Source organism: Nanorana parkeri, unplaced genomic scaffold (genome assembly GCF_000935625.1).
Source record: "Nanorana parkeri isolate BGI_ZX_2015 unplaced genomic scaffold, ASM93562v1 scaffold820, whole genome shotgun sequence".
In the NCBI taxonomy this organism is placed as follows: Eukaryota; Metazoa; Chordata; class Amphibia; order Anura; family Dicroglossidae; genus Nanorana; species Nanorana parkeri.
The window spans coordinates 89,740-114,434 of NW_017307088.1; the positions used below are offsets into that span (position 1 = coordinate 89,740).

Below are 24,695 nucleotides of genomic sequence, written 5' to 3' on the forward strand. Positions count from 1 at the left end.
GGGAAACAAAACAGCATTGGGGTAAATTCAAACCAAAAAGAAAACAAGGTCATACAAAAGTTGTGCTCTTTCCACAACGCCGAATCTGGCTGGTCAAGTGGTGCTCCCACGCACACGGTATCTGTGCTCCATCCTGTATCTTGTGCACACAAGGGGTAGACACAGTGGTCATGACATAATACAGCAGCCACCCCTTCACATAGGTGGTCCCCATCTCTCTGAAGCATTCCAACTTTGGCCTTCCCAAAGTCTACATCCTTCTTTCACAATTCCACAGACCAAGGGGGTGGATTATCAGTGATAAGATGGCTAAAACATTTTTGTGCAGTTGTTTTTACATGCAAGCACTGCATTGTTTTTCAAACCGGAAACTCCAGTGCCTAAAGATGGTTCTCCAATGGCTACAAAACTGCAATCTCCAGTGCCTAAAGATGGTTCTCCAATTGGCTTCAAAACTGGAATCTCCAGTGCCTAATAGATGGTTCTCCAATTGCTTCAAAATTGGAATTTCCAGTGCCTAAAAAGGTGGTTCTCCAATGGCTTTAAAATTGGAATCTCCAGTGCCTAAAGATGGTTCTCCAATGGCTTTTTAACAGGAACCTCCGGTGCCTACAGATTCTCCAATGGCTTGATGGTTTTAACAGAAGGCTTTACAACATGTGCATATTTCAAATCAGAGACATTGAGGATTTTTTTTTCCTGTGTCCAAAGGAATCCAAAATATATACTCTTGATAATGCCGGTTCTTTTTAATCTCCAGTCAGGAGTGCTATATAGAATGCGATGCCCTCCAAGATCTATAGATAACACTACACAACGTCTGTTAACGTAAACAAGGTATACAAATTTCACGTTTCAGGCAAGCGGCAGTTGATGAGACCACATAACATGCTACAAGTGACAGCTGATAAGAGACCACATGACCCATTTAATTCCTTGCTGCTCTACATCTTCCAACCACTGCATACTGGCAGCTCATTGCATGGGTGCAGATGGACATTACAGCTAGAATCTCACAGCAGTGATCAGTTATGAACGTTCACTCTGCTTTGGGAAACATGCCTAAAAAGCCACATTATTTTCAAATGCAGATATACAATGCCTTTCTTTCTAGATGAGTTTGGCCATTCTGTGTGTTATCCACAAGGTTCCTGGAAGGCAAACTGTGCTTTGATGTGACAACTTCCAGACAGTCCTCAGGGGTGACTTTGTTGAAAAGTGGTGACGTGACAGACAGGAGGGGGATGACTGCGTATCCTCTATATCCCAGCTACCTGTAGTAATCTATGTATGCCCACCTGGTCTGTCCCAGTGCTGTGAAACGCAGGAGAGCAGGAAACATGGACCAGTCCTACGACAAAGTGTGCTATTTAGAAAGCTTGCTGATGACTCGAATTAGAGCTCCATTCTCATCTTTCAAGCGCTTATTGTCAGCCTTGAGGTCTCCGAGAGCCTGTGAGGGGTAAAAAAAATGTCAAGTTAATGAAGAGTAACAGCATTTAGTTACATAGTATTTGAGGTTGAATAAAGACACAGGTCCATCAAGTCCAAAATTTGTGTCTATGTATGCGATTGTGCATTTGTATATGTGTACACAAGTCCCTTTTCCGTCTAAAAGCTGCATGCAAAGTGTTACCAAGAATCACTAGCATGGGAGAAACATTACATAAAATGAAGCACAAAGCCCAGCTCCCCAATTAATTTATAGTGGACCTTCATGGCAAACATAAGGTCCATTTGTTTGCCTTCCCCCTGCAACCCCAACACAAATGACTTTTACAAATATAATGACGGAACGGACACAACACATAAATACTAAGACAGAGTAAACACGAAGGGATTATGTATGATGGGTTTGAGGCTATGTGTTGCGCAACACATAACAAATAAGCACTTCAGTGAACAACCGCGCGTACAGCTTGGAAAATGATAACAATTTACTGATAATTAGACTACAAGCTAATCTTACATAATTGTTCCATTACTGCTACTTAACAGGCAGCACAAGCTTGTAGTATGCATTGCATCTGCAATAACTCGAGTTCTGCTGCATTAGAAATGAATACATAAACTGTCAATCTGAAAATGCTATCTGCAATCTGTTCCCATGGCTTCAATACTGTCTGAGTTACTGAACCAAAAGGCATGCAGATCAAGAGTTCTGACCTTGCTGTATACCTCTTCTTGGCTGTTGAAGCCAAGAGGATGAACATGACTGCCAGGCATATTTTCAGGGGGTGGTCAGCAATAACCGTTTATGTGCTTCTCTCATGATAGGTTTCCTTTAGGGCAGGTTTACACCATTTTCCGGACCAGATCTGCCCACAGTTCCAGTGCATTCCAGACCAGACAAAATACAACATGCAGTATTTTTCTGGTCTGGAACAGAGGCCAGAAATAGCATAGGGATACATTAGGATGCATTTTGGGTCCGGAAACAATCTGGTCTGGAGTTGATCTGGATGTAGTGTGAATGGTTTCTTAGTGTGTAGTCTGTTGCCATATGTTTTTAGCATGTGATAGGACATTACAATAGGAATTTAAAAAAATTAAAAGACATTCTAGAGATGTCAGTTGGACACTGTACACTTGACAGGCACACTAGTGCTGAAAGGTAACTGGTTACAACTTGCCTTTACTGATTATGAAGGGTTATTTTCTGCTGAAGCAAACAGATCACTTCTTATAAGGGATTTATGATTTTCATATTTGTTTTTTTAACTGATGGACAAGCATCCTTCCGGGCGACAAACTATTTGATCAGTCCTGCGAATGATAGCATCCCCTATTACCATAACCTGTCTAGGCCTTCCTGCATTATCCTCCCCACCCGGACTAGATGTGCTGCTCTCCCGGCTGTTAGGCGTAGCAGTGACATCTAGAGCTGCCAACTCCGAGTCTGCCACCCACACATCTTCACCCAACTTAGCAAATTTGTTTGGTTGCACAAACACAGGGCTGGCCTTCCTCTTCTGTGAGCCCTTCCACTACCTCTAGCTACAGTAACCTAAGGCTTCATTCATTCTGTGGATCTGTGATTTCAGCATTTCTTCTGCTGCCTCACCATTATTTGTCATATTACTAGTCATCAGAGTGGCAGCTCAGACATGAGGAAGTATAGCCCTGCCTTTACCATGATGGCTGCCTCCACCCAGAGCCCCAGTAAACAATAGAGTAGGTCCATATTGGGAAGAGGATCAGCTGCAGGAAATGCTGGTGAATGATTCTTTGTTCTCTGCTGGCCATTTTGAGCACAGCTTCACAGTTTTTAAAGTCATCTTTAAACAAGAGGGTAAACCACTTGCATACAGCTGTATTACCCCAGAATTGCTTCTCTGCATGACCCAGGACCCCTGAAATACAGGGGTCCGATGATGATTTGCAGATAAAAATGGAGCACTAACCCCCCACCCCCTAATACCACCATAAGAGAACCTCAGGGAGAAACAGAGAAGTGCATACAATGCACTGTGAAAGAAAGGGGAGTGCCAAAACAATGGCTTTCCTATAAAGATAGATTTGGACTAAGGTACTTATTTTTGATTCAGGACAGCCGTAAGGCATGCAGCAACGGCATTGCCATTTAATGGTAACCTGAGCTGCGTGCCATATACTGCTTCAACTGCATTAGGCTGACAGGTTCACTTTAAAAGGATAGGAGGACTAAACAATGCCATATAAACTAGAATTGCTCTTCCCCTCGACTTGACTAAAGCCACTGTATATTTCAATCATTGCTTAAAAAATCATAGGGGCAGATTTCAACAATAAAAAAATATCTTACCTTCAGTTCTTCTTGAAGCTCAGATACTCTGCGTTCCAGGATCATTTTTTCCTGAAACATTAAAAATCAGGCAATTAAAAAACAACCCCAAAAAACTTGAATGTTTATACATAAAACAACATGAGAACGGTCACCAAGTGTAAAATGCCTTACTTTTTTCTCGGTGTCGATAAGAAATGATCTGTCAACACACCTTTCCTGTCTCTGAAAGAATGAAAATAAAGCTGGAGGTTATTGCTCATAAAGTAAAAATTACATTTGATTGTAGTCGGAGAAAGAAAAGAAAAGAAAAAAAAAAAAACTTAACCCATTCTCTGCCCGAGTCATTTTTAATTATTTTGGCATACATGTTAAAAAATGCACATTTTAGGCCTGAAAAATGATATATTACCAAGGTGGGACCTGTACTTTGCTGATGCAGGGCAAGGCAATGGGTTCACTTAAATGCCCCCCTACCCACTATTTCCAGGTATGAAAAATCATGTTACCCATTCCCCCCTCCTTGGTCCAATCCTGTCACAAGGGGGTGGGGGAGAGAGCTCCCTGCTCTGTTCAGCCAATGGGAGCAAGGAAAGGAATCCCAATATGAGCTACAAGTCGCTCTAGTCAGAATTTGTACAAGGCTTTTTTTCCCCCCTCTATCCCAGCATCAGAACAAAAGAAAGGTGGCCCTGTGCTGCTGGGAAGGGGGACACATGTATGGACACATCTGACACACCTGAATTTTCTGATCCAATGCCAAACTAAAGTTAATGTAAAAAATTCTGTTAGGACTTGAAAGCTTTATACAAGTAAAATAAAATGAATTCTTATCTAGTCTTATCTGAAGATCGTCATTACACTTGAAACTAAACATACATACCAAATGCAACACAAACACTAGACAGTGTATGGATTCAGCACGGAGATGACCATTCCCTTACCTGAGTGGCTCTTTCCAATTCTGCTTTCGTCTCAGTCACCAGGTTCTGGGTGTTTAGCAGCTGTGAGCGAAGACGTCCATTGTCTCTCATTAAATCTTCATACAGCTGAAATGCCACAACATCCAATGAAATGACATGGTCATGACATCCACATCATATTCAAGCCTGGCCAACCCAAGATCACAATTATAAATGTTTCCAGCTATAAGCCCCCATCATCTCTCTACGTTCACAGCAATTAGACCCACAACCATTGGAGCTATAAAGTGAGGCTGCGCAGCACAGACACGTGACAAGAGTCTGCAGTCCTGCCGATATTCTTGAGGTTTTAGGGTAAAATTGAGATGAAAGTAACATTCAGTGCACCGTCTCACTTTATTATAGTTGTAGGGTTTAAACCACTGGTCTGGAGTTGCTCTTTAAAGCAAACCTTTCACCACCCCCTTTCAGATTTTCAAGTAAAGTCTAAGCATCCCCGGCTGCTGATTGTTGCCTTAAGAAACTGTTGTTACAGGGAAACCTCGAAGCTCAAGAAATCCAGGACTTTTAGAGATGTTACAAGCAACACTCCCACCACCTCCCACAATGCAACACTGGGCACCTGTTAATAGCCAGCTGTGACCTAACGTGGCATTGTTGGATGGTGTAGGTGAGATCTTCTATGTTGATTTTTCTTCAAAGGAACCTGCCAACAAGAACTTGGCAAGATAAGGCCACTGATCAGCACCTTTCTAGTTTCTCCTTGTAAGGTTAGCTTGGTTGGGGATAGAGATAGCATTATATATTGCATCAAACATTAGCCCTGAACATACTTTTTTGAAGTCCTTAGTGTCCCGGTGTTCAGATGCAATGGCTGCTTCTATGCGGCTCGCCGTGTGTGCGTTGGAAACCGCGTCCGTTCTGAAAGATCAAAATACAGAATGTGCTTATCCCTTGTTGCTATTATGTAATCACTCCCACAATATTAGAAGTGGAAATTGATGTTGGCAGACTCCATAGCAAAGTTCTGTCCGACCTCAAACCAACCCCTTCCACACACACACCCTATCCAAGAGCCGTAGATTTCAAAAGGGAAATGTCAGGGCTCTGTTTAGACCCCTGATAGTTCCCCAAAGCCCCTCCAACAGTACAAAAAAAAAAGAGGTGAGGGGCTTTGGGGAACTATCAGGGGTTCCCCAAAGACATTTCCCTTTTGCAATAGAAAACGCAATTGAGGACACAGAGTTCTGAATGAATGGAAAGCACTCAGTACATAGGCTTCCCATTCATTCACAAACTGGAGATAGTAAAATATTTACTATAATCCAGTTATCAACGGGTAGAAGCCTCTATAGTCAGAAACTTATGAATGAACAGGAAGTGATGTAAAGCACTTCCTGTTCAAACATAACTGGGGACAAATGGTACTATGTGTCCCCAGGTATTTACAAACACTGGAGAGATCAGCTGATCACTCCAGTGTTTGTCCTGCACACAGAGGATCGGTAAATCCTCTGCTACTCTGCCATCCTGAGCGCTGAAGCCAGCAGGGGAGGGGGGAGGGAGCGCTGAAGCCGGCGGTGGGGGGGTGGGAGTGCTGTCACTTCAGGATGGCCAAGCGGTGAGGGAGAGAGAAGAGAGCCACCGGCTGTCAGATACAGCTCTCTCTCCTCACCAGTTTTTTTTTACATTTAGCCCTGCTTCGGGCAGGCAGAGCTGAATGTAGAGCGGGGGAGCCACCACTTGACTTGTTTTGTACATAACAATGTGTGAAGTAAAACAATACATTATTAAATAAAATAAGTAAAATAAAAAAAAAAGTGATAAGTAAAAAAAAATAAAGAAAAAAATAAAATTAAAACCAACCCTGCCGCTCCCACCATCTGGTTGCCATTCTCCATTGGGCGGGGGGGTTGGCGGACGGGGGGGCGCATTGAGGAACCTGGCCTTGGGGCAGCAGAGAGAGTAAATCCGGCCCTGTCAGTACTACAAGGAAAGGTTTAGAACCCCAGGAGAATTTGACCCAGAGACTCGATTATATTAGTTATGGCACAGAATGGTAACCCATGAAACATGCATTATATACAAGTAGACAGACACAGATAAACATTAACACAGCTCTTACCGAGAACTAAGTCCATCTACCTGGGAGGAAAAAAGAAAAAATAAGACAATTCAAATCACACAGCTTGCAGGCAACAATGTAAAAAGAAGTGCTTCAAGCGTATCTCACAGCCATATACTTACCCATATAAAAAGCACCAGAGTCGTGAAGCATTAACAGATATAAAACCAATGTTATAACACAACCACAGTTCCCACCAAAACACAACTCATTAAGATTGGATCCAGATTAAGATCTGCATGTTTACTACTACAAGAGGTAAGAATGCCAAGGCACCTGAGGTCGCGAACTCTCTTCTGCTTCGTCCTCTTCTTCCGAATCCTCTCCATCACTCTGCAAAATGAATTACTGCATTAGTCCTAAAGCTGCAAGAGTATAAAACAGAAATTTACTAACAGACAAATTACTGCACTGAAGAGCTAGCCAGTTCAATCTAGAAGTGGGTTACCTAAAATGTAACACCAACAAAAGCCACAAGACAGGAAGTGAAGGGTCCTTCCCCAACAGGGAGGCAGACAGCAATAAAAAAATCTAAACCTTAAAGTTATGGCTGGACTTCCACATGTCTACATATACACACTGCTGCACGCAGCACAGTACTGGAATGTAAAATCTAGCCAAGCGCTGCAGTCCACATTCACTTTGACATGGCACAGTGCAATGTTAATAGATCTCTGCCATTTGGCTCGCTATACTCTTTCTCGACCTAGTGTCAGGGAGGTCATACTAGGTGTGACAAACCGTTGGATAGCGCCATATTTTGATAACTGTGTACAGAGCCTTATGAACACAAAAGCCGATGTCTGGAAAAGTTCAAAAAGAGAAAGGTGCACCGGCCATTTTTAAAAGAACACTGGCTGTTATCCGTGCAGCTCTGTTTCATCAAAGACATCCAGTGGCTCATCCAGAAAATGTTCAGAAGAAGAGACTGGTTCCTAAATATCAAATACTGTCTTTTTACAGCCTTACATCTCTAGTGGTCAGTGGAACACCAGTAGACCTCCTCTTTTCTCTCGGTCTCCTGCGGTCCCGCACACCAGCTTTGTTTCTACCACTTCTCTCGTCACTTTCTTTCTCGTCCTCATGGGACTTTTGCATCTCTGTGGGTGATATTAAATTGAATTGCTGCACCCCAAAACCAATCACTTCTTCATATTAAAAAGGGCAATTAGAAGACAAAAGCACTAACCTTTGCTCTCTACACTATGGCCTGCACCTCGTCGGTGGGACCCAGAAGAGATTGGAGCTGAGTCTGGGGTAGTCAGTCCTAGAAGATCAGATTTCTGCAAATTGGCGATGCGAGACCTCCAGCTGACCTCTGTCTGCAGAACAGAAACAGTACAGGTACCAGCAAGGTGTTATATCCTATTCAAATTCTGATTTTTAGCCTCATCAGTCTCTGAGGCAGGAAATGATCTTGTTGCAAAAGAATATGAATCTGCTATTGACAACAAGCTCTAACTAATGCAATTTATCACTCCCGACCCCCAAATCACTCACTCCTTCGTCAACAGTCCGACTACTCCTAGCTCTTGGTTGGTTGTCTTTAGTAGTGTCCTGTTCCTCTTTCTGTGGCTCGGCTTCTGTTGGTTTGTTTTCCTGCTGACCTTTGATGACTTTTTCTGCTTCTTTCAGATCAGTGAGAGTCACTCCCTGTAGAAGAATAAAAGTAAAAAGTCTTGGAAACTGGCCCAGAGAAAGTTTAAAGCGGATCTGTGTTCCGCCAAAGATCTCCCTAAATTATCTCATCAATGTATGCATGAAGTCCCTTAATAACCATTTTTAAAAGAAGTGCAGTGGACAGAACTATCGTCCTTCTTGAGAGTTGGGACCTAAAAATGGGATCAAATGGGATCCAAATGTTTATTTTCAGGGTCTCCAGAAGGAGTAAATTCTGCTGTGTTTTAATGGGAAACATACAATGCCAGAATGACAGCTAAGCCAGCTAACCTCTCATTAGTAATGAAGAGAAGATTCCTATTAATACACAATAGAAGCTGGTTTCAGGGGAAGAGCTGTAACAATTTCAGGAGACAATGCAGCTAAAAGCAAGAAACGATTTAAAGGAGAACTATAGGGTCAGTGTTTTTCCCCATAGTTCTCCTAAGGGTCACGGGAGGACACAAACTAGCGTCCTGCCATGACCCAGAGCTCAGTATACCGTGAGCTACAGCTCGCGGTATACCGAGACCGCCGCAGCCAGGCCGAATCCCTACATTACTGTCGAGATCCACCCAGCTGCGTGATTGACAGCTGGCTCTGCCTATCTAGAGGCAGAGCCAGCTGTAGCCGCCCCCTCCCCCGTCCGTTCCGCCAGTCAGCGTGGGAGGATCGGAGCGGGGAATGCCTGCAGGGAGCCGTGAGTGACAGTCACGGCTCTCTGCAGGGACATGATCGAGAAGTGAGCGAGCGACGGTATGTGTTTGCTCACTTCCCAATCTATTGAGCCAACGTGTGACAGTTTCATTGTCACATGTCAGCTCAAACTATGAGGTTGAGTGAAAACCACTCACCTCATAGTTCTCCTTCAAGGACTGCTGGCAAAAACCAAAGTCTTGGCATAAATATAAACTGACTAAACAGTTGTGGAAAGAATGTTTACACAGCAATAGCAAATAATGAAAAGTGCTTGCGGCTGTAAAACTGCTCACCTGAGTGGAACGACGAGATTGTCGCGCATGGCGAGACCGCGCCTTTCGTTGTGCCTCCGCTTCCTCGTCCCTCACTGGAGTCAAGTAAGACCTAAAAGTCACAACACTCCATGTGAACCTCATAGCCAGCCAAAGTGCACTGATGTATCGCTACATTCCAAGTAATCAGGAAAATGTAGCAAAGGCCCAGTTGGCTCCCTACCTGCGCCTCTCTTTGGTCTCAGAGTTGGTTGTAGGCTCTAGATTTGTACTAACAGTTTTTGCAGTCTCTGTATTTCTAGAAGAAAGACAACAAAGAAGCTAAAAATGCGGGTCCTTCCTAACTGCTAAATGAGAGGTATTTATCAAAACTGGAGCAAATGTGCATGGCAACCAATCAGCTTCTCTCTTTAGTTTGTTGAGTTAAGATTTGAAAATGAAAGCGAGGCTGATTGGTTGCCAAGCACATCTGCTCCAGTTTTGATAAATTCCCCTCAATGTACTTCCAAAATGTAGATGCTTAGCTTATCATGAACATTTAGGAGCAAGAGCCTCATATTAACAAAACCATATTTCATCACCAAACACTCATCATAGTCCTTTATATAGATAAGAGAACAGCCTTCATAAGGGGTGCAAGTCTAGTTGTTACTTAAGTTACTTCATATAAGTGTGCCACGTAACGTATGATGGTTTACAGCAGAGGTCCTCCTAAAGGCACGCGCTTCTCTGCAGACGTTTACGAAAGGAGGAATATCGAGAACAGGAAGAAAATATCAAGCCAAAGATGTTACCTTCCAAGTGAATTTGGCGTGGTGTCTGCTGGAGTCTTAACAGTATTTGCGCTCGTCAAGGAAACCTCTGGTTTACTTAATAATGGTTCTCTTTTGGTAAGAGTGGATTCGGGCCTTGACGACAGAAAATCTCCTCTCTGCCTACGGAATGAGTTAAGTCCTTCATCTCCATCATTACGCTGGCGGGTGAAGGACCCACGGCTAAACTGAGGTTCTCTGTAAAAAAACAAAAAAACACAAATATTAGAATATAATAATGCATGTTCCCCAACATCTGCAAGCAATGTACTTGATTGGCACACTGCAAGAAAGAATTGAACTGCATAAGGGTCACCTACTGACCAATAATGAACACTTGAGTTTTGATACTCCACATCATCACACTTATTATAGTTCTAGTGAATGTGTTTGTCATGCTGATTGATTACCTTCTGTACTTTTTGAAGTCACTGACCCAGAACAAGCACGGCGATCAAGGTTTTAGTTTTTTCAGTTCACGCCTGCTCAGCTTGATGCATGCTTGTTCTGGTTCATTGTCTCAGAACGTACTTAGGCCAGAGCCAACCTGGCTACCAGCAGTCAGAAAGAAGGTGAGCTGATATATTCCGCTCTGCTCTGTGCAAGTTTCCTTTAACACGCACTCACCTCACATTTTCCTGGTTCCCGAGCAATTTCTGACTTGGAGTCACCCTTGCTAAACGAAATTCAGCCCCAGTCTTTTCCTAGAAGAAATAGTTTAAAGTAAATGGCAGTCGAGAATCAAAGTGGGAAAGAGCACAGAGATGGGAATTAAAGTTGAAAACAAGTGAAAGGGCCCCAAGTCCACTGAAAAGAGAGAAGTAAAGTTGTGTAAAAGCTGGAAATAAATAGTTGAAGTGGAATAATGTTCCAGTGAGATGGTCGGTGAGAATACACACTCTGTCTGCTATCTGGGAGCTGGAGGCAGATTTAGGCAATGCTGCCCTCCTGCCTTCTTCGGAAGTGGTGCCAGAACTCAGTGCGCCAGAACTACCCGTCTTCTTTAGAGAGGCTCTCCATGAACCCAACTGAGGCTCAGATTTCTCCTGTTCCTGGACAGCCGGGGTCTACGGAGAGCAGTGTACATATAAGCTATGTGGACAAGCATCACGGTAATCTGCTTGGCCCCTTTCATGGGGAGAAAAGACTACAAAGAGTGTTCAATCCCATGTTAACCACGCCCTTCCCTCTCACCTTCTTTGCCGCTGTTCCGGAAAGGTTCCGCAGTTGATTGTTCAGGTTGTTGATTCTTTCTTGAGCTTTCACTTTTTCTGGAAAAGTCAACCAAAATGAAAAATAAAATACACAAGAACAAAGAGAAAAAAACTACAGACAAAACTTTGTATTTTTACTTATTGGATTGAGTGGTGAGGGGTTACAACCACTGTCAGGTTCTCATTGCTATCTTTGTCCACATCAGGGGATTTGTTCTAACTGTCCTGATCACCAATGTCACAGGAAATGAAAGGGAGGGTAAATCTAACTAAATCTTCCAAAGGAGACACTTGTTCCTATGACAAATGTCTAAGAGGGGATTTCCCTCATGCTGGGAAGATATCCTCTCACTTCTTGTTTAGTCTACAGGGCAGGAAATGAAGGAAGATCTCCCTAATGAGAAACAGATGACAAAAAAAAAAAAAACTGACAGCGGATTTAACCCTACCCTATCAGAAATGGGAAAAAGTTCTGGCTTTAGATATATTTTAAACCTTATGTGAATCTTCATCAAGTACACAGACTAGGATCGTCATTATAACTTGCACAACATTGCCACGTATCTAAATATATGAAATAAACCTTCTAAATAGCTTTTGAATTGGTCTATAGTCAAACAGAAGCTTATTGTACCTGAGTTTGGCGCTATGAGGGTATGGATGGTTTATTTTTCCTGTGCATGGCTTTAACCCCTTGCATGCACCTAATTTTGCAGCAGAGCTAGCAGCATGTCCTACTACTGCAGGTGGAGACATAGGGATGAATGACAGCTTTGAATATTTCCTGGGTGAGCTGGGAGGCATGGCTGCCTACAATGTCACATGCTAACTATGCAGGACTATAGGAACACTGTGCGGTAGCTTAGTGTCCTGAAATCAGAATGTAGGGCTGACAACACTGCCCCAGGATTTGAACTCTGTGGTTAGCATTGTCACCTGCTACCTGGAAAAGGAACCTTCTGGCAAGACCAAAAAGGTATATCCCTCAAAAGTATGTAAACCTACAGCAAGCATGATGAGAGGAACCTTTTGCTCTTAATTTTTTGGGTTTACAACCACTTTCAAAATTAGGTCCACCTAGCACAGATATCATTTTTGGTGTATACCAAGGTGGTACAGCATATTCTGGCCTCATATACCTCTCTGGCATGCCAAATGGGAGAGAACCCCAGCCTGTTTTTTTTTTCACTATACATCGCAAGGCCATAAGGATTCATATCCGATTCGAGAATGTAACAAAGTTCAACCAAGTGTCTCTCAGGAGTAAACAGTACCATGGCTTTGCATAAAACAAAGCCACAGTGTTTTTATTGATACAATGGTGGCTTTTAATTCCATTGAGATCTCTCCTCAATGATTCCAAACAGCAACCCAAGCGATGAACCAACTCACTACCATTACCAAAATTTGACCTATCATTTTGAGTGGAATATCTTTGCAGGGGAAGAAGAAACATGCCTTATCAACATTCATTCTTATAAACTACAAATACAGATGAAAAAAATTTCTTCTTACATCAAAAGGACAACGACACAGAAAAAAAGGCTCACCCGATTCAGCATCAGAACCAGACTCATCGGAACTGGAGGCGATTGGCTGGGCGGCGGGTATGGTTGTGGCGAGGGGCTGTGCACGGGGCTCTTTGTCCTGAACGCGCAGCGCAAACTTCTCCTGGCTGCTCAGACGAGAAATAGAACTCCTATTTGAGAAAGGAGTAAAGGTAGGGAGCATGCAGGGATCAGTGCATGGTGCCCCGGGCAGCACACCACGTGTCACCCAACACATACAGTGAGCACACACCAAGATCACACTGTGAACAAACTTCGCTGTGCACCACAATCTCCCATGTGACACACAGTGTAGGACACAGCACACAAACCAGTGAAAAATCACCGTGACGTCCACCACCTCCACCGTGACACGCTGCATGACCCACGTGCGGCCATCGCTTTCATGCAACACAATCATCGTGTAACACACAGTAAGGCCGCTGTGCCACACTGTCCATTCCAACACCATCTGCGTTCATCACGCCAAAACAGTATGGCCAGTACAGACCTTCTTGTTCTACTAGCTGCATTCTGGTTGGCGGAAGTTGTCTGGGTCATAATTTGAGGCGCGGTCTTCATTTTCTCCAAGCGTAACTGGAAGAGAATGCAGAGGAGTAAAAAGTTGAAACTGAAATGATAATAAAAGTGCCATTTTAACTGAACACTGATGCCCTATATATAAAGGAGTAAATATTTTCTTCAGTGAATAAAGATCGCTCACGTTTTATAACGATCTCTTATGTACTGTACCTGAGTGCAACTCAGCGTTTCCTATAAATGGCCATTTTAGGCTCAGGACAGACTAGAGCTGACCATATACTCAGTTATTTCCCGTTCAGCCCTCAGGGTTAAATGTATTTGTGCCACCAGCAGAATACCCAAACTGCAACTGCAGTTGAATGGCTGCAGTCACCGCTCAGTCAAGAACTTTTGGACTGGCTCCTTTGAAAAAGAAAGGTCAAGTAGAGTGGTGCCGACAGGGTCAACCATGGATGGAATTTCAAGCAGTGTAGGACCAGCTTAAGTTCCTTAACGGAGTACCACAGGTTCAAATTAAGGATGCGCCGATACCGGTTTTCCGAGTACCGATATTTTTTTTTTTCCGGTACTCACCGATACCAAATACCAATACCAATACCAGAAGTCCCATTAAGGAAGCCAGGAGGCGTGTAAAGACTCGCCACCTGGCTTCCCGATTAGCATGGAAGCCGTCTCAATGCTCGCTCGTCACCAGGCGATGAGAGAGCATAAAACCCGCGTTCTGTCCAATCAGAGAGCGGGGGTGGGGGCAACTAATGACTCGCCGTCCGGCTTCCTGATTGGCCTGCTTCCCACCCAATCAAGCGAGTCATTACATGCTGCCCGGCTGGAAAGTCGGCTCCATGCTCCCTCATCACAAGTGACGAGAGAGCATGGAGCCGGCCAATCAGGAAGCCGGGCAGTGTGTAATGAATCGCTGCCCCTGCTTCCTAATACCGGAAGCTCAAGTATCGGGGAAGGCATCGGAGCATTTGAGTGAGTACGAGTAGTCACCCTACTAGTATCGGTATATCCCTAGTTCACATTCTGATTCTTGTAGTTCGCCAAGCATATGCTTGATGCAAGCTGCCTTAGGCTTGCCATACATGTCAGGATGTGAACATCCTGAACTGACAATGCATTGTATCCCCTACCGCCATGGAAATCAAAAAAAAAAAAATTAACCGTGGCTGCGTCCACTGCTTCTACGATGGGAATTGTTTCCTCCGCTTGATATGTACACTTATATGTTTGCACAACAAAACAGAAAAACGATAAATAAAAGAATTTATAAAAAAAAAAAAAAAATATGAAATCTATTAAATAATCGTCTTTTAGAATGCATGGGTGCCGACAGGGCTTTGCAGTGCTGGAATTTCCAATAGTGTATGGCCAGCTTTATTATGTTTTAAAGGGAACCTATACTCAAAGAATTATGCAGCCTGTTATATTGTGCTTGGCTATTTCATCCACTAGTCTGGAGCAATCTAAGACCCCATTCACACTGAGCGACATGCAAATCGCGCGACTTTGAGCGACGAGCGACGTGTCGCGCGACATCGCGCAACATCTTCCTATTGGGCTGTATGCAATCAGGAGCAATATCGCTCAAAATCGCTCTAAAAAAGGGTCATGTAGAAGCGACAAGCTACCAGCGACGAGCTACAAGCGATATTGAGCGATATTGAGCGACGAGATGTGAACAGCTACATTGAAATGTATTGGTGAAGCTACATAGAGCGATATAGTGCGTAAATATGAGCGATATCGCTACAAAAATCGCGCGATAAATCGCTCAATGTGAACGGGGCCTTAAGCAAATGCCAAACACCTATATCAGCATTCTTGTTCTGGGTAAGTGACTCAAAGTAAGAAGCCACTGGATAAGCATGACAGCCAATCTTCAGTTCTGCTCAAATAATTTCTCTCTGTAATCCTTTATTACTGACTTTGCATGTAAAACCGTGTTTTAGCTACAGGTCCTTTGGAGGCAAGTCAATGTCTGAAACGTTGTCTCACAAGTCAGCCCCATTGACAGGTATATCTAAACCCCACAAACAGAGCCAACATCCTCTCACCGCACTCTGTTTGTTCTTCAGCTTCTCAAGCGCAGACTCTAAACTGTCATCTGCCACATCAAAAGGCGTCTGACCCTAGAAAAGTGGAAAGAGATGTCTGAACAAAGACTATAAAACAGCCCTGCAAATATTTTACAAGAGTCATGTCAGTCTTTCTAGAATCTTGGTGTGCTTTGTATATTTCTTCCAGATTTTTACACTAAAACCCAGTGTGAAGCTTTGCCTCCGTGCAGGAGCTTCCTGTAATAAAGACCGGTCACTGCTGCTCTCTCTGCGGGTGCAAGGTAACTGGTCTAGTCTCTGCCCCACCTAGTTTTGTGCAGGTGTTCTATCAAAGATTGTGACTGGGTTGAAATGTGTGACCAGTCACGCGGTCACATATTTTAACATCATCACGCCCACTTTTTCGGCAGTGGAATGTGTGACCGGCAAAAGGTGAAGAATTCCAACGCTTTCTCAGCTGTTCCAGGGCAGATCGGCATTGCAGATCGTATGTGCAGGAGAACCGATCTGCCCTGGAACAGATGATCGGTCCTGAAATGAGTCCTTTGTGAGTGGGGTGAAATGAGAGAGAGCAATCACAAAGTCGGATAGAAGTGATTTCAGGACCTTTCAGCTGTTCCAGGGCCGATCGGTTCTCCTGCACATACGATCTGCGAGGCCGATGTGCCCTGGAACAGCTGAGAAAGCGTTGAAATTCTTCACCTTTTGCCGGTCACATATTCCACTGCCGAAAAACTGGGCGGGATTTCGTTAAAATGTGTGACCACGTCACCGGTCACCCATTCTAACGCAGTCACAAACTTTGATAGAACACAGGCAGCCTGTAGTGGGTGGAGCCGGCTGGACCCCTCCCACACCTCTGCTCAGGTCATGCACAACAAAGTGATGTCATCACTGTTACTTTTATATAGTAATATCTGAGTTTCCAAAGGCTTTTGGTGCACACCAAGTTGATTCTTATCCTTTCTAGCTTTTGAAATGAAAGTTCTTGTGCCTGGAGTGCAGCTTTAGCATGCACCTCTGGACTATAAGAGTTGCTACTGTAAAGCAAGGCAGAAAAACACCAATAAAGAGCAATAATTGTCTAACTTGTATGTGTATAGAAGCTCTTAAAATAGGCTCGGAATGATTTTGCGATCTAGAAAAATTAACAGAAGCTTCTTCAACAAGACATTATCAAGTGCAATGGTGTATAGTAACCACGTCTTCCTTTTTATCAGTTTAGTACGAGCAGGATAGTGAAAAGTGATTGCTGATTGGTCGCCATTAGTCTTTGCACTTTGATCTCCATTTTATTAAATGCAGGCTTCAATGTACAAACCTTTTATTGCCAGCTGTAGATAACTATACACAGTTGTAGACACATTCCAATGGCAATGACAAATTGCTCAACACTACATGAAGGGTGCAACAGATGCTTTAAAAGCCTGCTTAGGCACAACAAGACAACACCGGCGATCAAGACTTAAAAGAACTATGAGGAGAGTGCTTTTCACTCACCTCATAGTTCTAGCCAACCTGTGACAATTAAACTGTCACAGGTTCAGTGTGAGCGAACACATACCGGCGTTCGCTCAGTTCTCGATCTTGTCACCGCTCTCTGCCGTGACGGGGGAGTGGCTGGATTCCCCCCTCCCCGCTCCGATCCTCCAGCGCTGACTGGCGGAACGGATCGGGGAGGGGGCAGGTACAGCTGGCTCTGCCTCTAGATAGGCAGAGCCAGCTGTCACTCACTCAGCTGGGCGGATCCAGGCATAATTGTCGGGATCCGCTTCAGCTGCGGCGCCTCAGTATACCGCGAGCTGTAGCTCGCAGTATACTGAGCTTAGGGTGACGGGAGGACGCTAAGGGGAACTATGGGGAAAAGCACTAACCCCATAGTTCTCCTTTAACAAGCGTTAATCATTTTACTGCCCTGCCGTACAAACCTGTCTCACGTGAAATTGTGCATGAATGGTATCCAAACCCAAAAACAAAAAAGTGTAGCATATTGCGCCTTATAGGAGGTGGCTGCATTAGTTTACCGTTTTCAGGCTTTTTCTCCCTCTCTTTTCACCTGGTAATCCGGCCACTACTACACTTAAGGTCCTGCTTGACAACATTTACTCACACCACTGTATCTATGGAGGAGCAGCATTGTCACCCTAGGCTGCTCCCTTCATTTGAACTATAAAACACATCCTCCTCTCTTCATTACATGGGTGGAAAGAGGATTTCTAGTTTACTGATGAAAGCTAAGCAGGTTGCCAACATTGTCTGAGCCTTATGTCAGACTGTAGTAAGAATGGCAGAAACACAAATCTATTGGCCAGACTCTCGAGTAAACATTCCACCCCTTGGGACTACCTCCACTCCCAATAAGAGAATTCCTAATATGACTGGAAGAGAGTGTTATCGATGCGGTAAACTGGGTCACTTTCAAGCCCAGTGTCCAGAGAAGGAACGTTCATCAAGCTTGATCCTGAGGACCACCCAGAGACCTCAGAAAGTGTTGTAGTGTAGGGAGCAAATTGGGCGCCCACTCACCATAACTTGCTCCAACGTTGAGAACGCTGAACAGAAGCAGGGGAGGCCAAAGCCTGTGGTCAAGGCCCCATCTACCCTGAATACTCAATCCTCTCCCTGTGTGTCTGAGCCTCCATCCCGGGAACGCAATGCACACTGTATACTTCCACGCAATATAAAGATTCGGAGAAGTGCAAGCAGAGTAAAAGTACTAAATACTCATGCCATTCCACTGACAGGACCAAAAGATGGCTTCCCTGAAAAACTAGTTGAGCAAGAACACTGCATTCCTGCAAGATAGGAGCTGTACTTGCTGAAATGTACTTAGCCTGGAAAGGGAAAACTAATGCAGCCTACCCATCCAATGAGACCTGACGCACATGGGATATATACTGCATAGGTGTAAAGAAGCAGCCACTGCTGAGGCGGGGAAGCAGAAGCAGTCAGTGTATAGTGTGAGCAGACCGCTGACTCCCTCACCACTTTGTTGATAGCATCCATGTCACAAAGAGCCTCAGACAGGATTCGGCAAGCTTCCTCTTGGCCCCAATGAGCCGCTGCATGAAGAGGAGTCCACCCGTCAAAGTCACGAAAATCCACATCGAACCCCAACTGAAGGAGCAGCCTAAGACAGATATGAAGAATGGGAGACAATGGAGATATGTAAAAACAGATTGATGGCAGGGTGATACAGGGAAATTACATGAAGATGTGTTGATAATATAAATGATCATTTCATTGTTCAATATAGTGTATTCCTTAGAAGAAAACCCTAAGTAAATATACAACTTACTTTGTAGTAAATATTTAATGCAAACTGTTGGGCTATATAAATCTTGTATAATGAATGCAAACACAGCTATGAATAATTAGGACCAGTGAATACGACTAACCCGAGTCTGATTATTTACACTGAAGTAATGTTCTGCACCATGCTCAGCCTGCTGCAGGAAATGAATCTGGCCTTCATTAACATCATGCTTTTATGTGCAGTGGTCAAAAAAGTACACCGTGCACACAACGCAGGTCGAAAAGTACCCCGCGCACACAGCGCAGGTCAAAACAGCAACAGCAGCCCCCACTCAAATCTGCACAATGCTTTAACTGCAAAATGTGATGTGCAGCAAACCAATTCATCGTCAGCACTGATATGTACACAATTCAGAATGTAATAAATAACAAGGTATACGCATCATTATGTACAATTACTGTCATTTTTAATCTTCTCCATCCTCGTCTTTACCATGGGCCTCATACTCAGAGTACATAGCACTTCATACTACAGAGACAGCTCACCTAATGACCTCAGCGTAGCCCTTTGCAGCAGCTACATGCAGAGGAGAAGCTCCAGTGGTTGGGTGTCTGATATCATCAATCTTTCCATTGTTCAACCAACGCCTTGCATCTCTCAGCATCAGCTCCTCTTCCTCTCTCTTCGCAGCTTCTATATCCACACCTAAAACAAATGGAATGCCGGTCACATGATCAAATACAGGCTGACCACACTGCAGTACGGGCATCCACGCACTAGCTATGGACAATACAATATTACCATATATGCTAGATGATTGCAGTAAAAAATAATGAAACTTAAATCAGAGCACGTTTGATGAGGACACACGATTCTTGACAAACTTTGCACTATTATTAAAAAAGTGCGTCTCACCTTGTTGCAACACAGATAATCCTGAATGCAAAACACCTACCCTGCTCCCGTTGCTGCTGGCCAAACCCTAATGACCAGATTTGTCCAGCAACTACGGTGCAAAAATGGAGTAAACCGATTTTCCATTAAAAAAAATGACCACATACTGCATACAATGAGACTGAGTTACTCCTCCATGCAGACGTGAAATTATTAAAAAGGTAGAGCATACTCCAATTCCAGTAAGTGCAGATTTAGAATTATTACTGCAGTGCGAAATTATTTTTTATGTTATTAGTTTTTATGTTTCAAAGTAGTTTTTGTAGAAAAAAAAAATAGAACAAAACATGTAAAACACTCAAGGATCAAATAGTTCAGTGTACTTTGTGGGGTTTTGTTTTATTTAACCATTACTTAACCATTGTATATTAACGGAAAATGTTTGATAATAAAAAATATCGGATTAAAAAATAAATAGTTCAGTGTACACAGAAAAAGCAACCAGTAAACAAAGTAACTTGACAATACAGAATGATGTGTGGCCCTTGATAGATTAGAAAGAATGGAATCCATCCTGATACCGTAACATTAGCAAAGGACCACCAAAACATGCCATAAGCTAGTCATATTTACATAGTTTAACTCTGCCAAATAGGCATACTAATAAGATGTGTAAAAGAACAAAAGGAAGAACAAAAAGATCAGAAAAGAAGACAAAGATAGATAAACAAGAAGATCATAGAAAACCATAGTGTATGGGTCTCGCAGACATGCCATCGCCCATCAATGCTCCACACAAGCTAAGTATTAAGGAATACCAAGTATCCCTCTAAAGCCATGGTTCTTAACCTGTGTAACCTCAGGACCCATATTTGTCCTCAGTCTTTAAGTCGTGACCCAAGTTTCTCCGCACTGGAACGCACAGGATTGTGGTACCGTGCGTTCCGGTACTGGCGATCCAACTGCGGGTGAAAGATGCCTTTGCTGTGCCATTCAAATGAATGGCACTCCCACACCAGAATGCGCAGTAGGTGCGATTCCATGGTAAGGTGCGTTAATCGCACGGGAACGGGCCCTCAAAAACACTGACATACATACACAAATTTCACACACTCACAGACATTCTCACACACTCCCAAAAAAAGTTGGGATGGATTTAAAAAAAAAAAAAAAAGGTCTCCCTATCTTATGAGAACTGGAGTGGATCCTGAACCTGGGGTCCAGTGTGGGCTGCTGTGTCACTCTGGTCCAGGCACCTCTACAGGACAAGCGAGTGAGCTATAAGCAATGCACGTATGGATGGATGGAGCTCCCTCGCGGCCATATCTCCAGCCCACACCACCTTAAGCTGACACTTGGCGCTGGGCAGCATATTTAGAATGGCTGCTTGGTGTGAGAACTGACAGTGCTGCTCTAGGGGGAGGCAGAGGGGCCTCTCACCTAGAAAAGTGGAAGGCATGTGGCGACGCACTGAAAACGGGGTCGCTACCCACTTTTGGGTCACGACCCACCAGTTGAGAACCAAGGCTCCATCCAGCAACATCCAGGGCTCCCAGACATGCAAAAACCTGGTCTGTCTATCCACCAGAATACGCACTAGTCGCTCATTCAGCATAATATTGTCCAATCTGCATATGAACTCACTAGAAGGCAGGGGTGTCAAACTCAATTTAATCGTGGGGCGCATCAACATTATGGTTGCCCTCAAAAGGGCCGGTTGCATCTGTAAGACTATATAAATGTATCTAATCTTTATCATAATTGCCTCTGCATTCACTGGTTTTAAAGCTACAGGAGAGGTGCGAGGGCCACATGAAAGGCCTGCTGGGCCCGATTTTGCCCCTGGGCCCTTTGACACATGTGCTATAAGGGATCTGAGGTTTTTATATGATTTTTTATGTGACACTCACATTTTTGGGAACCTTTCTCCTCCATAATGTTCTTATATTAGAGAGCTTTAGGATTAACCACTAGAGGGAGTGATCCATGGCTCAGAGCAATTACTCTGCTTCCTGCTTCAAGCCCTTAACACACTGCATGCGAAGCCGCGCAGAGTGAAGCAAAACAATGACTGCATCTTCAGCCAATCAGCTCCCGTGTAACAACCGGTTGGACTGCGCATCGTGACGCAGTGATGTTTATACGCACAAGCCGATTGGCTGAATATTACATTTTTCATCTCGGCATGCTCAGCTGTGCGAACTCTCGCGAGCGAACGTGCCGGATAGAAAATGGCATGGCACGCTGCACGTGAAGGCATTACAGCGTCACAGCCTTAACAACCAATCAGACAATAAGACTGCCACACATGGAGTGCATTGTTTTCAGCGAGTTGGCTGACTCGTAGAATTGCGATGTGTCATACATATCAAAAGGCTGCAGCGTCTTTTTAATTTAAAGAAGGGATCCATATATGATATTAAACCTCTTTACCAAAGATTGGAAAACCGGACCTCACTGACATTTTGCACCAATACATTTGGACAGAGATATGTCTGCATACTTCATTCTGGAACGGTGGACTCTTACCTTGCTTCTTAACCTCGCTCTTCATCAGCTTCTCCATGGCACTCTCATGGGCCACATCCAGGGGAAGTTCACCTTCACTATTTGGAATGGAAACACTGCCACCCTTTGAGATCAAGTACCTGTCCGAAGAGTACAATCACACTGAGAACAAAGCCATGTGTAAAGAAACAAACAACCTCCAGAAGAAAGTGTAATATTTGAACTGGTGACAGCAGAGAAATACAGTCAGCATCTGCAGTTGGCATAAACATCTTCCAAGTTGCCAGTGAGTTAGGGTAAATTGCTTATGTTAGTTACAAAAGGTGGTATATAGGAAAGTTTCTGTAATCCAGCCCCTCAACCTTTTTAACATGGAGGAATCCTTGAAATGAAGTTCAGGTCTCAGGGAACCCTACCAATAATTACTATATCTACGTCTCACTGTACATTAGTTCCAGTGGTGGCCAGCCAGAGAGCAATGCTTCTCCCAGTGGTGGCCAGCCGGAGAGCAATGCTTCTCCCAGTGGTGGCCAGCCGGAGAGCAAAGCTTCTCCCAGTGGTGGCCAGCCGGAGAGCAATGCTTCTCCCAGTGGTGGCCAGCCGGAGAGCAATGCTTCTCCCAGTGGTGGCCAGCCGGAGAGCAATGCTTCTCCCAGTGGTGGCCAGCCGGAGAGCAATGCTTCTCCCAGTGGTGGCCAGCCGGAGAGCAATGCTTCTTACATTGGTGGCCAGCCGGATAGCAATGCTTCTTACATTGGTGGCCAATGAGAAGAATTCCTCTTACAGTGGTGGTCAGTAGGAAGAATGTCTCCCCTTTACAGATACCTAAGTAGATCATTACTGTCACTGGTTACGTATCTGATACGAAGTCAGCATTTGCATACGGCAAATAACGTTTTTACACCCCCCACGTGCTTGGACACGTGGGATGTAGAGCAACTGTCTCCAGGACTGAAAAATGACAAAAATCTAAAAGTTGTCAGCAGAACAGGAATAAAGAGAGAGAAAGTCTTCCAATGGGGACACTGACAACTTTCTAAGAGAGAAATCCTCCCACTTCCTATTTGTCTATGGGACAAGAAGTGAAGGGATACAAAAATAAAAAGTACCCCGACAAGGGTCTCAACTCTTTTCTACTTTATCCAAAACTTAAAAAAAAAAGTTTGGGCTTTAGATATAATTTTCTAAATCACTACATCATAAACATTTTCCTTTTATGGTTTGGATAAACAATTTCTTTCTGTAATCACCGGTTACACATACATGTAGCACTATGGCGGTGCGCTTTAACTCAGAGCCGCCACATATTTACATACAGCCAACTCCTCAGTTTTCTGCTAGAAGTGCCCTCAATGGACACCACAAGCACTTTGACCCCGCTGTCACCGCTACAGTACGTGGTATACTGAGACGCCGCAGCTGAAGCGGATCCCGACAATTATGCCTGGATCCGCCCAGCTGCGTGAGTGACAGCTGGCTATGCCTATCTAGAGGCAGAGCCAGCTGTACCTGCCCCCTCCCCCGTCCGTTCCGCCAGTCGGCGCGGGAGGATCAGAGCGGGGAGGGGGGAATCCAGTCCCTCCCCTGTCACGGCAGAGAGCCGTGACAGGATCGAGAGGTGAGCGAACGCCGGTATATGTTCGCTCACCTCCCGATCTACTGAGCCGACCTGTGACAGTCTCATTGTCACAGGTCGGCTAGAACTATGAGGTGAGTGAAAAGCACTCACCTCATAGTTCTCCTTTAATATATAAAAATTACACAAGGAAAAAAAACTTGTATGCAATTATGTGAACAAAAGTAATACTACCAATGACAGGATGACAAATGTTTGGCTGCTGTCTAATAACAAAAAATGTCTGAAATCCCTGTAATTAGCAGATCACTAGACCTGTACAAAGGGTGTTGGAGACTGTATATTACTTCAAATACCAGGCTGTCATGGGCCTGTGAAGACGTCGGACGTACACCCCTGGTATAACCTGTTACAACCACATACCAGCAATAACTTAAAAAAAACAAGTACGTCATGACTGATATTATTCTGTCTTAACATTTTTAACTTTATTCATTAGCACGTCACAACGCGCATTGCTTATCTTTAATTGCACCTCAACTCAAAACATCGCTCTTTGCATTGTGGTGCATTTTGAAAAAGAAAGCAAGTGTGCGTTTTCATGCTTTAAGGCGCATTAGGCAGCCCGTTCAATTTGAATTGGCTGGGAATGTGCCTCAATGCGCTAAAGTCTACAAAATGAAAGTTTGGAGAAACTGAGTTGTAAAATTTGAGGTTAAACAGCTTAAGCAAATAGTTACCAAACTGACAAAAGCTATAAAATAGCCACGACCGCATGCTTAAAGCAGAGGCTGAGTGAGAGCATAGCACCCCCCCCCCCCCTTCACCCCACAATCCAATCCTC

At 44.0% G+C, this 24,695-nt stretch overlaps 1 protein-coding gene across 1 annotated transcript in view; it reads right to left on the reverse strand.

The window, feature by feature from the left end:
- Positions 1–849: 849 nt before the first annotated feature.
- Positions 850–24,695, reverse strand: part of LOC108794189 (protein phosphatase 1 regulatory subunit 12A-like) — a 29,984-nt gene continuing 6,138 nt past the window's right edge. The window contains exons 3-24 of the mRNA XM_018565190.1: positions 22,297–22,415; positions 19,419–19,578; positions 18,603–18,747; positions 15,615–15,689; positions 13,526–13,611; positions 13,018–13,166; positions 11,448–11,524; positions 11,153–11,320; positions 10,881–10,957; positions 10,236–10,451; positions 9,665–9,739; positions 9,463–9,553; positions 8,312–8,464; positions 8,001–8,133; positions 7,781–7,911; positions 7,088–7,144; positions 6,812–6,831; positions 5,520–5,607; positions 4,708–4,812; positions 3,938–3,988; positions 3,785–3,835; positions 850–1,453 (exon numbers count right to left, since the gene is read on the reverse strand). Of these exons, the coding sequence (XP_018420692.1) occupies positions 1,367–1,453; positions 3,785–3,835; positions 3,938–3,988; positions 4,708–4,812; positions 5,520–5,607; positions 6,812–6,831; positions 7,088–7,144; positions 7,781–7,911; positions 8,001–8,133; positions 8,312–8,464; positions 9,463–9,553; positions 9,665–9,739; positions 10,236–10,451; positions 10,881–10,957; positions 11,153–11,320; positions 11,448–11,524; positions 13,018–13,166; positions 13,526–13,611; positions 15,615–15,689; positions 18,603–18,747; positions 19,419–19,578; positions 22,297–22,415 (2,314 nt within the window). The 3' untranslated portion in view covers positions 850–1,366. The remainder of the gene's footprint in view (positions 1,454–3,784; positions 3,836–3,937; positions 3,989–4,707; positions 4,813–5,519; positions 5,608–6,811; positions 6,832–7,087; positions 7,145–7,780; positions 7,912–8,000; positions 8,134–8,311; positions 8,465–9,462; positions 9,554–9,664; positions 9,740–10,235; positions 10,452–10,880; positions 10,958–11,152; positions 11,321–11,447; positions 11,525–13,017; positions 13,167–13,525; positions 13,612–15,614; positions 15,690–18,602; positions 18,748–19,418; positions 19,579–22,296; positions 22,416–24,695) is intronic.